Source organism: Fukomys damarensis, unplaced genomic scaffold, assembly GCF_012274545.1.
Source record: "Fukomys damarensis isolate Sample0158 unplaced genomic scaffold, DMR_v1.0_HiC HiC_scaffold_16, whole genome shotgun sequence".
NCBI lineage: Eukaryota > Metazoa > Chordata > Mammalia > Rodentia > Bathyergidae > Fukomys > Fukomys damarensis.
The window spans coordinates 108,784,869-108,803,158 of NW_022900928.1; the positions used below are offsets into that span (position 1 = coordinate 108,784,869).

An 18,290-nucleotide genomic window follows, 5' to 3' on the forward strand; every position below is an offset into this window, starting at 1 on the left:
TATATATATATATTTCTCTGCTATGTCATATATATTGATAGTGGAGCAAGAAGGCATAGTAGCTTTTTCATTATGAAGACTGGAGAATCTCAGACTGGAACAAAGTGTTGAATGTTTATATAATGCTTATTATAGTTGTCTGTAAGACCAAAGGTCGACTGGACATTAAGTAATCAGCAGGTATTTGTTGATTCTTCATTTTGTTGGAAAATTTTATAAGCAGAAAAATATTCTCTCCTTGAAAAACCTGCTTTTTGCAGAATAAAGACTAATTCTTGGAATCTCCCCCACAGTATTTTGATAATACATGATGTTCAAATGCCTTTTGATAATGTTAGTGTGAGTGTGATTTTATTTTAGTGAGCACATACTGATTACTTAGCTGTCAACTTATCTAAAAGTTAAAAAATTATCATATTATTAAAACTAAGGAAATTATTTTATTTTCTCATTTTTCTAGATTAAATTTAGTAACATTTTTATTTTATATTTTCCTTTGTTGTAGCAAGTTTTAGAACGAATCAGTCGAATGACCCAAGGTGACTTAGTGATGTCAATGGATCAGCTGCTCACAAAACCACACCTGGGCACTTGTCACAAATTTTATATGCAAATATTTCAGCTACCTAATGGTGAGTGTTCTTTAACATGGGTTCACTAGTGATTAGAGAATCTCAGGAAATGAATTAACTCCTTAGTTCTGTAAAATTCATTTAGTAGGAAATGTCTATTAGTAGTGGTTAAGTGAGGATAGAAATTGTGGTCTTATACCCTAAAGAATTTTTTTTTGTAGATTACTGGTATCTGGACTTTTGAATCGTTACCTTACAATAAATATAAGGCTTCTTAACTTTTTGTTTGTTTGTTTGTAGAACAAATCAAAACACTGATGTTTTTTGAAGGTTGTCCCCAGCATCTAGGCTGTACCATCAAGCTCAGAGGAGGCTATGATTATGAGCTGGCTCGAGTTAAGGAGATCCTGATATTTATGATCTGTGTAGCTTATCATTCTCAGCTAGAAATCTCCTTCCTCATGGATGAATTTGCTATGCCTCCCATGTTAATGCAGAGCCCTTCATTCCATTCTCTGATTGAAGGACGGGGGGATGAGGGGACTGTACAAGAGCAGTACAGTGGGAGCTCCCTTCCCCGGGATCCTGACTGCCCTCCTGAGGCACTGACCTCTGAAGAGAGCACTTTGATGGAATCACGGATTGTATTTGAGAAGAATGAGCAGGAAACTAAAAGCATTCCACAGGCTGCTGCCTCTTTGAAGCATCAAGAGTATGCCACAACAGCTTGCCCGGCCGGTATCCCCTGTGCTCTCTTCCAAGAAGTACCAGAGTCATTGTTGCCACTCCATGTGGATCAACAAGATGCTGTAGGCAGTGAGCACCTAGAGCCTTTGGAGCAAACAGAAGAGCAACAGGACACCAAAAGCCAAATGAGAGCTTTTAGAGACCCTCTACAGGATGACACTGGATTATATGTGACTGAGGAAGTCACCACCTCTGAAGATAAGCGAAAGACTTATTCTTTGGCCTTTAAACAAGAATTAAAAGATGTGATCCTCTGCATCTCCCCAGTAATCACATTCCGGGAACCTTTCCTTTTAACTGAAAAGGGGATGAGATGCTCCACCCGAGACTATTTTCCAGAGCAGATTTACTGGTCTCCCCTCCTTAATAAAGAGTTCAGAGAAATAGAGAGCAGGAGGAAGAAGCAGCTGCTTAGGGATCTCTCTGGACTTCAGGGCATGAATGGAAGTATTCAGGCCAAGTCTATTCAAGTCTTACCCTCACATGAACTAGTTAGCACTAGGATCGCAGAGCATCTGGGTGACAGCCAGAGCTTGGGAAGAATGCTGGCTGATTATCGAGCCCGAGGAGGAAGAATTCAGTCCAGATATTCAGACCCATTTACTCACTCAAAGGATGCATCGAATACTGCAAGTGGTAAATCAGGAAGCAAAACTGAGGCTAATGAAGAGAGAGGGTTGATTCCCAGTGATGCAGTATGGTCAACAAAGGTAAACCCAATCCACTTTCCACTTTTCATTAAACTTAGAATGTTTGAAAAACTCTGCTATGATGGTGCAAAAGAAAAAAAAAACCAAAAACAATATACCAAGCTGCATGCACATGTACTAAATATTTCATCTTCTATACTTTTTTTTTTGTCTTTAGTCTCCTGGCTTATGTATTTGAAGTAGTCAGATGGAGTTGTAAAGTTCTGAAACTGGGTTTTAGGGTATAAGATGAGCTCACAGTGAGGTAAAAGGAGCCCTTCTGTAAGAAGTGATTGCTGCTTGAAGTTGGTATGCTTTAGATGTTTAGATGTGCCTTGAGCATCCACGATCGTTTTGAAGCAGTGACAAGGAGAGATGGAAGGTTATTGTAGAAAATGGATGTGGTTTTAAAAAAGTGTTAGATTTACTTATAAAATTTTAAACATAAAACAAAAACTTTATGAATATTGTTATTTAACTGACAGTGTTCTTGTTAGAAATAAGGGCAATTAAGGAAGATTTGTTTATGAACACATTATTGATAATGCTACTAATAAAACTGATGCGGAAATTTGTCTTTAGTTGAGGAAATGTAATTGTTTAATAAAACAAAAAAGTCATTCAGTTTCACTGGTATTCAAAGAAATGTTTTTGTTATTGTTGTTTTTTTTAATATATAAGACTGGCAAAAAGGAAGGTAACCTTTTTTCCTAAATTTTATATACATTTGTATAAATGTATAGAAATTGATAGGGAAATTTCTTGATTTACACATATAGTTTTATGCCTTTAAACTGGAACTACTGCTCTTTGTAATGTGTTCCTACAGAATTAAACCAGTGAAACATGTTTGTATAAGGTGTTTGCATTTTGTAGGAATATATGCATGAGGATGCATTGTATCCAGTTGTTTGCTGTAAAAGAGATGAGTTGGATTTCATTTAATGACCTGGAGAAAGATCGTAATGTATTTTAAGTATTAAAAACAAGTTCTGTATTAATATAGGTGGTGTCATTCCATTTTTACAAAACCGGAGTTAACCGAGTGTACTTATGTGGGTGCTTGTGTATGTGAGATCTAGCAAAAAGAATGGATTTTTAAAGACCGTAAAGCTAGTTGTATTGAGGTGGTGTAGCATCAAAGGGTCTTCATGTACTAATATATGAATTTTAACAGAGATTTGGTGTTACCTTTGTAGGGATCAAAACTAGGTGCAAAGCACAGGTATATGAATACCTTAGAATTTTGATTTCTGGGTGTCTCAGATTGATGTTATATCCAGCCATTGTATCACACTGCTTCATGGGGATATATTTAGTTAAGTTTTTCTTCCAAAATAATTTAATTCTGTTTAAAAAAATAAAGAATATTTAATGCAAGAAAACAGGCTATAAGGATTGAACCTAGGGCTCAAATATTCTACACATACCACTGGAGGTAGGCCCATCTTTTTTTACAGTTAACTTGGACTTTTGAGATTTTTCTTTCCTCAAAAACTAACTTCCCTTTTTATATTTAGTTTCTTGTAGTTTTAATCTTCACCAGTTTAAAATCTGCAAATTTAATTTGTGACACTCCTGCAAGTGATGCTAGGAGGCTGTACCAATAGAGTGGAACATGTTGGATGCTAGAAGCTTGTGGTGGTGTTGCAGTGCATTCACGTCCAGGTCCTTATGTGTCCCTTCTCCTTCAGGTGGACTGTCTGAATCCTGCTAACCACCAGCGGCTGTGTGTGCTCTTCAGCAGCTCTTCTGCCCAGTCCAGCAATGCCCCCAGTGCCTGTGTCAGTCCTTGGTAGGATTCTTTTCTCCCTACCCTATCGCTCTTGTGAACAGACTTAATAGAAAATTTAAACAAAAAAGGAAATGCAGCTAATAGGATCTATTTTTAGGTACTGCTAGCCATGTATGAATCAATAGAATGTTTAAACTTATAAGGTTAATAGGAAATTTGTGCCTTAAGGGTGAAAATAGTAGGAAGGGTGACATAGGAATTTATACTTGTAAAAGTGATGCAGTAGTGCTCATGAGACCTTCAGGTACTCAGAAATGGGGTGGGGTGGTAAACAAAAAACCAAAACACAGGAAGAAAACTTGAAGGAGAGGCCTACCTGATGAATCCCAGTATCAGGAGTGTTTAGAGAAAGAATCAGGGCCAGTCCTTGATCCTGGCACTGCTTAACAGCCCAGGTCTGATGAATACACATCTTGAGAAAGAGTCTCATATCCCAAAGGAAGAAGCTGAGTACAGCGCGGCAACCAGACTCTTACAGTCAGTACCAGCCTAGCAAGCACATAGATAAACTTGTTGACTAGTGGAGTAGAACTGAGGATGCAGAAACAACCCTGTGCCCCTTCAGCCATCTGATTTTTGACAAAGGTATGATAAAACATGCTGGAGAAAAAATAGCCTCTTTAACAAATGGTACTTTCTCCATGTTCAGAGGAATGAATCTACATATATATCTCTCACCCTGTACTAAAACAAAATCAGAATGGACCAAAGACCTAGAAATGACAGCACGAACACTTGCATCTGCTAGAAGATAACATAGGTAAAACTCTTGAAGACATACGGACAGACAAGGACTTTCTGAGTATATCCCTAATAGCACAAGAAATAATAGCAAGAATAAATAAATGGAATTATAACCAATAGTAAAGAGACAGCCTACAGAATGGGGAATTTTTTTGTGTGTCAGCTACTCCTGGAATAAAAGATTAATACTTAGAATATATAAAGAACTAAAAAAAATTAGACCCCTGCAAAATAAAAGACCCAGTAAAAAATGGACAGTTGACATGAACAGACACTTCTCACTCAAAGTTCAAATTGCCAGTAAGTCCACTTAAAAATGTTCAGCATCTTTTGCAGTTAGAGAAGTGCATATCAAAACAATCTTATTTCAATAAGAATGGCTATCATCAAGCAGTCATAAAACAAATTCTGAGAAGGTGGGGGAAAAAAGAATCCTTTACATTGTTGTTTGGAAGCCACTGTGGCATTCAGTGGGATGATTTCTCAAAAAACTAAAAACAGAAGTCCCATTTGACTCAGCTACTATACCTTTCCTGAATATTTTCCTGAAAGTGTTAAAATCTTGTTATAGTTATGCATGCGTTACTATTTATAGCAGCAAAATTCACAGTAGCATAATTATCGAAATACCCTATAAGATAAAAAATAAATAAAGAAAATGTGGTATGTATACCAGTGGAGTACTACTCAGTCATAAAGAAGGATATGTTTGAATTATTTGTAAAAGTGATGGATCTTGGGACCATAATGCTTAGTGAAATAAATCTAACACGAAAGGTTAAATACCACATATTTTCTCTTATATGAGAAATAAAAAATATAAATAAAGAGCCAAATGAAAAAGATTGCAAGAAACAGACTGTGGAGATGGGAAGATCTGAAGAAGTGAGAGAGGAGGGGAAAGGGGAGTAAAAATGATCAAAATGTAATATATATGTACCAATTTCCCAAGATGAATATAATTGTGTATCACAAACATACACTAATAAAAAGTGAGAAAAATGATATGCAAGAGCTGGTTTATAGGTATTATGATTTTAGCATGTACAGTTTAAGCAGGTTTTCCTAAAGGTATCATTTTTGTAAAAGTAGTCAGCTTTTTAGCTATGTTTTTTGGTGTTGGAGATGGAACCCTTGCTCAGGCTAAACATGTATTCTACCACTGAGCTATACCCCAGTCCAGCCTTTTGCCTTGTTAATGGGTTTTGCTCAAAAATTTAAACCTAACCATGTAACAGTTTACCCCAATGGTTACTTGGACAGTGTCCAACTGTCTGAGCATCGCTTGGGTCGGTGTCATTTCAACCAGTTGATTCTTATATTGAGTAAACTTGATAAGATTGTCATTTTTATATTTCCTGTTATATTATCTTATAATTATATTATGAAAATATAACTATAAAAATTAACAAAAATTGTCATCCTGTATTTAAATAATTGGACTAGTAAGTGGTTAATTTGATTGGTATAAATATAAACACATTTTATACTGTTATAAATTACTATCCCAATTAATAATCACAAAAATCTTATGTTTACATTATTATGTAGTTTACCTTTAGTTTAGAAAGCGCAGTGGAGAGGCTGGGAATGTAACGGTTGTAGAGTATGTGCTTAACACTTGTCAGACTCAGAGTTCAATCTCTAGCACCACACACACACACACACACACACACACACACGGTATAGAACCTAATTACTTTTTATAGTGCTGTTTCCATGACAGAACACTTATTTTCAGCAGTGAGATCAGGGATTCTTAGAAATTGGATAGCTCAGCAAGTAAGCCTGGGGCTGGGGAAACTCATACAGATTTTCTCTGGGCATTTATGGGCTCCTCAGGACAAAGCTTGAAGAGATGTGCTTTTCAAGATGTATGTAGCCAGACTTTCTTATTTGGGGGTATTTGTAAATTGAATATAAAATTGGGACTTGGCTCATTAACGAAAATAAGGGTGGCTTTTCTCTGTCCTCAGTAGAAGTATGGATTAAACAGCAGAAAACAAAAGTCCTATATGTTGAAGAGTTTAAGGCTTTTAAGGGAACTTGTACTTGTTCATAATGCAGATGAGCTTTACTCCATTAATATTATAGTGTATATGCATCCTCATCAAATAGTTCATAAGATACTAATGGACTGGGAGAGAAAGAGATGCTATAATGTGGCTGATCTAAACAAGATGATGCAAAACCGATTCTGAGACAACAAGTATTACCAGCTTCAATGCTTTATGATAAGCACATTTAATTACCAGAATATGTAGTCTCATGAAGTGTTTTTGCAGAGTAGTAATTCTTACAATATGTTTTAAGCAATAATCTCTTCTTTTAGGATTGTAACAATGGAATTTTATGGAAAGAATGATCTTACATTAGGAATATTTTTAGAAAGATACTGTTTCAGGTAAGAATTACTTTTCCCCTTTCTGTTCCATTATAAATTTTTGAAGCCTGGAATTTCAACTTAAAATGTAAACATCAGTTGGATGTCAAATTTGGTTGTGTGGTTCTTACCTTTCTATCACATATCAGAATATAGTTTACAAAGAAAATCTATTTCATGCTCAAACTGGAATGTTTAATCTGGTACATTCTTCATGTATTTGCCCATCTCCTTACCTGTCATCTCTAAGACTATTTCAGGATGTGTGTTTTTACAGTGATTTAAATCAGGAGACCTTCGTTTAAGTCTTAGTGCTATCATTCACCAACTACATGACAAAGAGCTAGTAATTTAATCTTTATCATTTTCCTTGATAGACAATAACAATCCCTAAGAAGTTTTTAATGGTAAAATGACATGTTTTAAAATTGGCCATTTAAGCCACTTAACAGTTGGAAACAGTCATCATGCTGTAGCTGGAGACATGATGTTTTTGTGTAGCTTGGAGCAGCATGAGTCCCTGTGCAGACTGTCCACCAATCATCACGTACATGTACAAGTACAAACTACAGTTATCACTTCTTTGGCAGTGGTTCTGATCAGCACGGTGGTACCTTGGTTCATGAACTCAATTCTTCCCATAATTCTGGTCACAAACCAAATTAGATGAGAGCTGAATCTGATTTCCCCATCAGGTCAATATTAAACCTAACCATTAAATTTGACTCAGTTCATGTCCAGTTTGGTTTGTGACCAGAATTGTGGAAAGAATCAAGTTTGTGAACCAGGGACCACTGTGTTCATTCTTCATGCTTTTCTGCTTCATACTTAATGTGAGAAGAGCTCTCTTGTTTGTCAAAGGCCTTCTTATCAGTGTCCTAGCATGTTCTGTGACACCCCCATGGTGCATCACATTCGTCGCTTTGTCCACGGACAAGGCTGTGTGCAGATCATCCTGAAGGAGTTGGATTCTCCAGTGCCTGGATACCAACATACTATTCTTACATATTCCTGGTGCAGAATCTGCAAACAGGTAAATACACCCTGCAACAGGGCATAATATTGCCAATGAAATTTATTTCTTTATTTGTATAGCTCCTTTTTCGGGATTGGGTGACTTGTATTATTTTGGAATTTGTTATTATCATTAGGTTCTTATCTATCTTCCTATGTTGTATGTTCAGTCTAATCTTTAATTTTTGATAATTTCACTTTAGGGTTATATCAGTCATGAAATAAACTATAGGAACCTGTCCAGTATAATATATTGAGTTTGAGACAATTCTCAACTATGTTTTTTTATTCATTTAATAAATACCCAGTTTATTTAGCACTGTCTATGTGCCAGGTACTGTGCTGGGGTGTAAAAGAGATGAAGACTGGCATCTGTCCTCCAGGGAAGGAGATGTATTTACAAAGCTGTAATTACAGTGTATTAGGGCATTTGTTTAATAGATTTGAGCCTATATCAAGATTTCTATCTGAAGATATATAGATGACACCATGTTGAAATGATTTCTACTGGTTTTCATGTACATGTTTGAGAAAAAGGCATGTGTTCTATTTCTTCTGTATGCCTTTCTTTTGTTACTCTGGGATAATATTTGGTACCAATATTATATTTTTAATAGATAATTTTTATCCACATTGCTGTGACTTCTTTGTTGTCTTGGCATTTTAAGAGTGCTTTTCAAAGGCTTATATGAGAATTACAGGTAATATTATGATTTGTATTAATATTAGTAATTGAGAATGTTAAAGGCAAAATTAGTTCCTCCTGAAGTCCCAAACATACCAGACTTAAATTATTTCTAGCCATTTTCAGCCTTTCATACTTATTTTTACAGGCCTTTAGGTTTCATTAAATAGCTGATAGCATTTTGTTGCGAAGTCTGTAGGTTGACCTTTGCACTGAATGAATAACTTAAATTTAATCTTTATGTCTTGTAAGATTTTGTATATGTACTTTATTTTTAAAACAAAACCTGCTTTGGAGAATACTAGAAAGGAAAAGATAGTTTTGTTATAAAAAAACTTCTTGTGAAAGAAAAGTTAACAAATTGTATGACCAAACAAATATTCTATACTTTATATTAAATTTTCATAAACCATGGTATAGTCACAGAAAAAATAAACAAAAGGCATGACAAAACAATTTCATTCAAATGGCTTGTAAATGTGCAAATTTATTAGTAGTCAAAATAGAAATAAAGTCAAATATTATTAAGGTCTTAAAATACATTTTTAAGAAAAACATTTCAAATTTTCAGGATCGATAAGAAAGGAGGGAAATTGACCTTCTTAAGTACTGTTGATGTTGTGTAAAATCATCACACCTGTTCTGGAAGCCAGAGTGCCAGAAAGTATCAAAGACCATCTATATGTTCATGCTCTTTGATTAGTCAATTCCAACTTCTGTTCATTTATTCTGAGGAAATAATTATGGCCATTTTCTGGTATGAATGTACAAGGATGTTCATCACAGCATCATCTAATTAAGGAAAAAATTATACTTTCTGAAAGATACATCAGTAAGGAGTTGTTTAATATATGTACATATATTAGGATGTCCTGCAGCCATTTAAAAAGTTGTAAAGTGGGCTAGGGATTTAGCTCAGTGGTTCCAGTGCCTACTTCCCAAGCACAAGGACCCAAGTTCAATCCCTGGTAACAAAAAATAAAAAAGTTGTAAAGAATATTTTGTATGGGAAAATCTTCATGTTATATTTGCTATGTATAGAATAAAAGATTGCAAAGGTACCTATGAAAAGAGTTTTATTTACAAATACACTGGCTATGTGTGCATGTGTATTTCTAAATAGAAAGAAACTAAACATTTATAGGTATTTTTATGTTGGTGGTAGGTCTATTACTGATATTATTCTCTCTCACTGCCCCCAGCTCCCACCTACCTACCTTTGGACTTTTTTTTCTGTTTACTGCAATAAGAATGTATTAAGTTTGGATTAGAAAATACATTTTAAAAATCATATGTAATTAGATAAATTACTTTTGCCAATTCCAGGTAACACCTGTGGTTGCTCTTTCCAATGAATCCTGGTCAATGTCATTTGCAAAGTACCTTGAATTGAGGTTTTATGGGCATCAGTACACACGGAGAGCCAATGCTGAGCCATGTGGTCACTCCATCCACCACGATTACCACCAGTATTTCTCTTATAACCAGATGGTAGCATCTTTCAGGTAAGGCACCAAAGGGATCCTGTACATTGTCACATCCCTTGGAGGCTTTGTAATGTGTTTACTGTGGCTAGATTGAATTAACTCAGGAGCACCCATCTTTCCCTGTCTCACTCTTGCAAATGTGAGTGCTGCTTCTGCTGAGAGCTTTCAGTGTTACTTACTTTATATTCTCAGAAGTAGGTATTACTGTTATCCTTGCTTAGAGGCTTTATAGACTTTCTAAATGAGGTTAATAGTATTGTGAGTTTACTTATAGTGCTAGCTAGTGGTGGAGTCAAGATTTGAACCCTGGTTGATTTACTTGACCTCAATCTTTTTTTGTTTTTAAGCAAAACATTTACTGTTGTATTTTAAATATACATAATGATCATATTCATCATAGGGAATATGTACCTGCGCAGGATATATTTTGCTTCTTTTTATCCTATTTCCCCTCTTTCTTTGACCCCTCCTTCCCCTCCTTATTTATAAAATCTTTGTTTCCATTTTTTCCTTCTATTCTCTTTTTGTCCCTTCTTTCCTTTCCCCCTGCCCCCTCCTTTGTTCCCCTTCTCTTTTGAACATTTTCTTCCCATTTCCCAGTATCTATTATATATTTTGGTCCTATTTACCGCTTTGATTTCTCATACCAGAGAAACAGTATAGTTTTTGAACATGTCTGTCTGATTTACTTCACTTAAGAGTATGTTCTCAAGGTGTATCCATTTAGCTAGAAATGTCTCAGGCTTATCTTTCTATGGCAGAGTAATACTCCATTGTATAAACTGCCCCCACCATCTTTTTCCATTCATTGGTTGATGAGCATTTGGGCTGTTTCCAAGATATAGGTATTACAAACTGTTTTGGCCTCAATCTTAGTTACTGTTTTGGCATCAGAAAATCTGTCAGAAGTTTTGATAAGGCATTAACTGCCATAAAAATAATCAAATACTTCTGGCAAAACTAAAATTACAAGTTCAAAGAATAGTCGCCATTGTAGCATTAAATAATGCGAGAAAGCTCCAGGCTCTACCTTTAGAATATGTGTAGAATTTGAACACTTTTCATGGTCCTCAACATTAGCATTGTGGACTAACGCTCTTGTTTTCCCTATGTTACTACAGTAGCCTCAGCCAGTCTTCTTTTGGCCTTCCCCTGCTACCTTTGTTCAGAACAGCAGTCAGAATGAACCTGTGAGAGGAAAATCAGTTCAGTCACTGAGTGTCTGTAGATATGCCAAAGGGTCTGCTTTTCTCTGAGTGAAAGCCAGAGTCCTTTACCTGGCCCACAGTGCCCACACAGTAGGGCTTCCTATGACTCCTTTTGCTCACCCTGCTGCAGCCTTGCTTGCTCCTCAGGGCCTCAGCTGTGTCAGGTTGGTTTCCTGCCTTGGAAGCTTCCAGTTGTTCTTCTCTAGACCACTCACTCCCTAGGTATCTGCTTGCTCTTTTCCTTCTTGAGGTTCTTTGCTCACATTTTACCTGTCCCAACACTGTGTTAGGCCTAGCAGTACTTCTCTTTCTTGATTTGTTTTTCTCCATAGCACTTAGACCATCTAAAATGTTTTAAATATTATTACCAAATATTTTTTTCCTTGTTTTATTACCCAATATTTTTATGCTTGGATCATGAGGAAAGGAATTTTGGCCCTTGCTTTAGTGCTATGTCTTCACCTAAAATTGTGCCTGGCATATAATAGATTCTTGGGAAATATTTGCTTATTAGTACTTCTTTCCTTAAGGAATAGCTTTTAACCATGAATCTAGGAGATAGATACAGTGTAGTACATACTAGTCAGTACCTCAGGTGGAAAAGAAATAAAAACTTACGAAGGCTCCTCAGGACTTTGCTATGTTAAAACAGTTTTATCAGAATTGGAGAAGATACTTACAATGATTGAAAGTTACCTTCAGTGCTCTTAGGATTGTTTAAAAATGCTATAAAGTTTATAGAAACTTTATTTTCTTCTTATGCCTCATAGGATTTAGTTGACCATCTGGATAAAAAACCTCTACTCAAGGTTTTAAAATAGTTTTTCATTTTTCTGCCATTACTTATATTTTCTTCTTATAGTTATTCTCCCATTCGGCTTCTTGAAGTATGTGTTCCGCTCCCCAAAATATTCATTAAACGTCAGACCCCATTGAAAGTATCCCTTCTTCAGGATCTCAAGGACTTCTTTCAAAAGTAAGTTTGTTTCTTTGATCATATGTTTTTGTCTAATAATGTCTATAATCTGTAGATGTTTTTAAAAGCTTGTTCATTTAACTGTCTTTGAAAAGGCAAATAACTTAATTCTTTTAACTGTATCATATATATGACTTATGTGAAAAAGGAAAAATGCAGACAAATAGGAAAGTATTAAACAAGGTCAAACTTTCAGACATAACAAATCACTGTTAAAATTTTGAAGTATGTCCTTTTTAGGTCTTTTTTGCTCTGTAAAATTATATGTGATTTTTAATTAGAGTATATTGCAGTTATAGTTTTGTATATAACATCTTTTTTTATTTGTGTAAAACAAAATTTGATTTCACCTTCTCTAAAGATGTTCCCTCTTTTTCAGAGTTTCACAGGTATATTTAGCTGTTGATGAAAGACTTGCATCTTTGAAGACTGATACATTTAGTAAAACCAGAGAGGAAAAAATGGAAGATATCTTTGCACAGAAAGAGGTAACATTTCTCTTGTAGAACTTCTAAAGTTAACTATTAAAAGTTTCTTTTGGGGTAGACCTATATAATGTCTCAGTGTACTGAAATTTTATCTTTTCCTTCTAGATGGAAGAAGTTGAGTTCAAGACCTGGATTGAAAAGATGCAAGCGAGGCTCATGTCATCCTCTGTTGATACCCCTCAGCAACTGCAGTCCATCTTTGAGTCACTTATTGCCAAGAAACAAAGTCTCTGTGAAGTGCTGCAAGCTTGGAATAACAGGTATGACTTTGCAGTTTGTTTTTTCTTATTATTAGTGCCAAATTTGCTGTGCCCTGATATTTTTAAATTTAAAAGTTAATATTAGTTGTAGACGTTTCATTTTATTCTCAAGTTATAAAGAAATTTTTATCACTTTTCCCTCCTCTTCATCCTTTAAAATATATGTACTAATCTTTATGAAGTTATAAAAGCCAAAATGGAACAACTTTCAGTGCTGTGTGAAATGTGTGTGTTGCTGAATGAAATTGAGCTGAATTAGTAGGCCATGACTGATAATTACTTTGGTTAGGCAGGAATTTTGTTTATCTTTTTTATTCCAAACTTAGGACTCAAACTCAGGCTCATGCACTTGCCAGGCAGGCATGGCACCACTGAACTACATCCCTGGCCCTTATATTGTTTATCTTAAATCATAATTTAATATTTATTTTTAGAAATAGTTTTGTTTATAATAACTTGCTATTCTTTTAAAGTTATAGTCTATTAGAGCTCTTGATTAGTTGATTAGATATGACAAGAACTTGGTTCTAGTTGTATACAACTTTAAAATATATCCATATAGGAAAATTTAATTATGGTGATTTCACAGTTATAAAGAGAAATTTGTATACATTGTTTTTTTTTGTTTTGTTTTTTGCCTTTTTGCTAGGTTGCAGGAACTATTCCAACAGGAAAAAGGCAAAAAGCGGCCTTCGGTTCCTCCAAGTCCTGGAAGATTGAGACAGGGAGAAGAAAGCAAAGTAATAAAATGCATAGTCTTTGGCTCTTTGTTGATAGAAGTATAATTACTTCCATTTGTAACAGTTATTAGTGTTAATTTAGTACATAATTATTAATATTGAATAGGGTTTTCCATCTTGAAATTATGAGGTTTCAAGGATATATGATATGATACAAGGAGACATGATACGTTTATATCCTAGCCTGAAATAAAGTGATACATTGTAATCAGTTCATTTGAAATTTCAAAGAGCTGCTGCCCCCTGATATCAGGAAGGATACTGTCACAGTAATGGAAAGTACAACAAAAGAAGTGCATGCTCAGAGTGTAGCAGGGTCCTAGTTTATCTTACTGTGCAGCTTTGGGTGTTCTTTTGCTTAAATGAAAAGCTCTTACTAAAGTGTCTGGACCAGGTAAGTTGGCCTAATTGCTCTATCCCAACTGTGTTAGTTTTCTCTTGCTTAGTAAGAGATTACTGTTCCACACAGTGTCCAAAAACATGGATTTGTTATTGAAGAGTTTCTGTGAGCTGAGATCTGGCTTGTATAGTTGGGATCTCTGCTCAGAATCTCTCAGAGCTAAAATCAAGGATTGGGGCAGGAATTCTTTGTTATTTGTGGCTCAAGGTCTTCTTCCAGGGTTAATGGCAGAATCCAGTTCCTAGTAGTAATAGGATTGACTTCTCTTTCTGTTGGTGTCTATAGACCATAGGTCCTTCCTAACCCCTAAGATGCTGGCCGTGTTCCTTGTGCTGCAATCTTCTCCATCTTCAAACCTTGAAACATCCCTCTTGTGGTTACAATCACTTACCTTCCTCTGATTTATGGACACAGATTTTAAGACTCAGATAATTACATCAAGGCTGCTTGGATTTTTTTCCCTCTTGAGGGTAACTGATCCATGACCATAATTACATGTACAGATCCCTTCACAGCAATACCTGTGTTAGTGTTTGATTGAGTAATTGGGAGAAGTTGTGTTTACAGTGAGGGCTGGGAGTTTTGGGGCCATTTTAGAATTCTGTCACACTGGCCAAATTTCACATGATTTGATGTGTAAGGGCCTTAATGTTAAATTGAAAAAGCTTTTGAGGCAGTATTTTCTTTTTTTACAGGGTGTGGTATTTGTTGAGGAATATTTTCATTGGATGATGGATCTAAATTCTTAAAATGTTTTTGTTACTTAGTAATTGATAATGATTCTTCTCTTTTGTCTCTCACTGTGAGAATCATGTTTCCTTAAAGTTTTAGGTGAGAGCAAGAATAAGTTTAAGGTGTTTGCTAGCATTTGTCAACTAGTCCAAGTTTTTGACTAGCATAGATAAATGGTGGCCTTTCTGTTTGCCCACTAAAGATACTAGAAAGCTAATGGTATAAAACCTTTAGATTATAGCATTTAGAAACAGAATTGAAAATATAAGATGACTCAGAAGGCAGTCATCTTTATGAAAGATTGATAATTGATTTGAAATTTTGTTGTACCACCTTTGTATTTATTCACTTGATAAATAGTTCTTGGGTGCTGATTATGTGTTGGGCACTTCTGTAGCTTATTATAAGGCATGCATTTGTAAACAGAGATAATAGTTACTGTTTTCATTAAATATTTGTTTAGCAAGGAAACGGATCATAAGTATTGGAATCCAAAATCATTTAACAAGTGTAATAAGGTATAAAGAAAAAAGATAAGGGAGATTGTTTTGATAAGAATTAGGAGGTGGTTGTGGTGGGTTATTTTATGTAAAATTCCTCGGGTGTGTTTCTGTCATGTGGTAACCTTTAATCAGTGACCTAAGAAATGACCTTGAAAAAAATTTTATATGAGGCTGAGAGTCATTTTAAATACATCTTATGCCTAGATAGTGGAACTTGAGTAGGCTCAGTGATAATAAAAAATTGCTAGCCTTAATGGATAATCTTAAGTATTCCTAAATGCTTTCATGCCAAGAAATGAGCTACTATTTAGAATGATAATCTCAAAGTGTGGTTCAAGAACTCCTGAGGGTGCATTGTTCTTTTGTAGATTCTACAGATTTTTCTGTTTTCCTAACTATATCTATATGAAGCCAGAACTTTAATCACAGCTATATTGCAGCATATTGATTGCAGATACAGATTTCCTAGCTGTCATCTGTAACATTAAAGAACTTTGTAAAAATATAAAACAATTTACTTCTTATCCATTTTATTTTAGATTTTGGAGAATAGATATTTTTTCTATAATTGATTATAATCATGTTAATATATAAGTTTTATTTTTAAATGAATTAATAGGTGCATATTTTAAAATGTTTTCAGGTTTAATTTCTCATAACTTAAATATTTCAAATAAGTTAAAATCTACTTTAAGTTATTAAGGGAACTTGTAGTAATTTTTAAGAGTATAAACAGGTCCTGAGACCAAAAGATTTAAGATTCACTGGGTTAGACAATTTTAAAAAGTATAATTTGAACATTTCCTTAATAATGAAATACTTATTTCTCTACAGATAAGTGGAATGGATGCATCACCACGAAATATTTCTCCGGGACTTCAAAATGGAGAAAAGGGTTGGTCATTGACTCTGCTGATCTCTTCACATTAGATTTTACTGTATAAGTTGTTTTGAACTGCTCATTTTGAGCATTTTTTTCCTGATGCAATTATTCATAGACCTTGTTTTCTTTCTTGAAGAACATTTATAACCTTATCAGCTTAAGGTGATCATGCAGTATATTTTTAAAAGATAAATTAGGATATAAAAATACATATAATATTAGAGAAGGCTGCTGTTAGGAAAGAAGAAACAGAAAAAAAGAATATTAATTTTCTGTCTTATTCCAAAGTCATGTGTCATACAAAAGCCTTATTTAATTTATATTTTTGGTGTTACTAAAATCATTTTGAGGCTTAAGATGTCTTTCACAGTATTTCAATGAATAATTTATTGTAGAAACCTTATAGGAAAATGTAAACAGAATTGAGCAAGAGCTCAATTCATAATTGATACTTTCCTGTAATAATTATAATTTATTTATTTTCCTCCCCAGCATAAGCATATCATTTTTTCCATTGTGTCCTATGTTCATCCTCTGTTAATGTGACTAATAGGTAGACATTGTGGTTCAGTGAGAACAGTATTAGATTAGCCTGTCAGAATTAGTTGATAGTCATAGTAGTGCCATCAGGATTTGATTGTGATCAAGTGATATAATCGCTCTCAATTTTTGTGTCTGTTTCTGTGACATGAGCTACTTGATGTAGATTGATTTTAAATAACAAATTATGTGTTTCAGGAAGTAGAAATATGAGTTGGAATTTTAAAAACATTGATATGAAGTAGAAATGGATTTACTGTTTTTACCTTACTGATATAAGACTGTGCCTTTCTTTAGAGGATCGCTTTTTGACAACACTGTCCAGCCAGAGCTCCACCAGTTCTACCCATCTACAGTTGCCTACTCCACCTGAAGGAATGGCTGAGCAACCAGTGGGAGGGCCCTCCGACCTGGATACAGCCAGTGGTTCCGAAGGTACAGTACAAGTCACTTTAACTACACTAAATTGAATCTAAAATATTTCTTTGGAACTGTTTTATAATTTTTAGCTACTACATTGGTATAATGATGATTTATTTTTTATTCTCAAAAATTTTTAAAAATTTTATCAGTACATGTATTGAAAATGAATACATTCATCATGAGGAGTTGGCACATGTGCCTAACACATCTTAATTCTTTTTACATCCTCCTCCTTTCCCCTTCCTTCTTCCTCCCTCCTCCGTCTATCTCTTATTCCTCTTCCCATTTGCGAAAGATCTGTCTGTTTCTTACTATCTGTCTTTTATTTTGCTCTTTACTTTACTTACACTTTGGGTTTCTCATGTAAGAGGAAACATGCAATATTTAGGCTTGTGTGTCTAATTTATTTCACTTATGGTTTAATTTCAAGGTGCATCACTTTCCTAAAAGTGGCTCATTTATCTTATATAGCAGAGTAGTCCTCTATTGTGTATAAATACATTTTTTTTAATCAGCTCATCTATTGATGGACATACAAGCTGCTTCCAAAATTTAGTTGTTATGAATTGTGCTGCTATAAAAATGATTATGCATGTATCACTATGATATTATGTCTTTATTTGAGGAAAATAACTAGAAGAGGAATAGCTTGGTCAAATGGAATTTCTAGTTTTAGTGTTTTGAGGAATCTCCCTGTTAATTTCCATAATAATTGTACTAGTTTACATTCATACCAAAAATGTATCAGGATTTCTTTTTCCCTGCAGTCTCACTGAAATTTATTTGATTTTGTGAATATAGCCATTTTTTCTGGAGTAAGATGGAATCTCAGTTTTATTTTAATTTACGTTTCTGTAAAGACCAGGGATGTTGAACATTTTTTATGTATTTCTTGGCCATCTGTACTTCTTCTGAGAAGTGTTGTTCATTTCAGTTTCCCATGTTTTGATTGTTCTTCTGTTTTGAGGAATTCTTTTTTTTTTTTTTTTTTTTTTTTTTTTTTTTTTTTTTTTTTTTTTTT

At 34.6% G+C, this 18,290-nt stretch overlaps 1 protein-coding gene across 14 annotated transcripts in view; it reads left to right on the forward strand.

Annotated features, from left to right (window-relative positions):
• Pikfyve (phosphoinositide kinase, FYVE-type zinc finger containing) overlaps positions 1 to 18,290 on the forward strand; it is a 120,655-nt gene that overhangs the window by 65,685 nt on the left and 36,680 nt on the right. For all 14 annotated transcript variants that reach the window (XR_778673.2, XM_010616067.2, XM_010616065.3 and 11 more), the window contains 12 exons: positions 506 to 632; positions 873 to 2,029; positions 3,703 to 3,803; positions 6,880 to 6,951; positions 7,792 to 7,963; positions 9,956 to 10,134; positions 12,187 to 12,300; positions 12,680 to 12,788; positions 12,894 to 13,048; positions 13,698 to 13,788; positions 16,258 to 16,318; positions 17,144 to 17,281. Coding sequence is in view for 13 of the 14 variants with exons in the window: in XM_010616067.2 (XP_010614369.1) it covers positions 506 to 632; positions 873 to 2,029; positions 3,703 to 3,803; positions 6,880 to 6,951; positions 7,792 to 7,963; positions 9,956 to 10,134; positions 12,187 to 12,300; positions 12,680 to 12,788; positions 12,894 to 13,048; positions 13,698 to 13,788; positions 16,258 to 16,318; positions 17,144 to 17,281 (2,476 nt within the window). In the remaining variant the exon portion in view is untranslated. The remainder of the gene's footprint in view (positions 1 to 505; positions 633 to 872; positions 2,030 to 3,702; positions 3,804 to 6,879; positions 6,952 to 7,791; positions 7,964 to 9,955; positions 10,135 to 12,186; positions 12,301 to 12,679; positions 12,789 to 12,893; positions 13,049 to 13,697; positions 13,789 to 16,257; positions 16,319 to 17,143; positions 17,282 to 18,290) is intronic.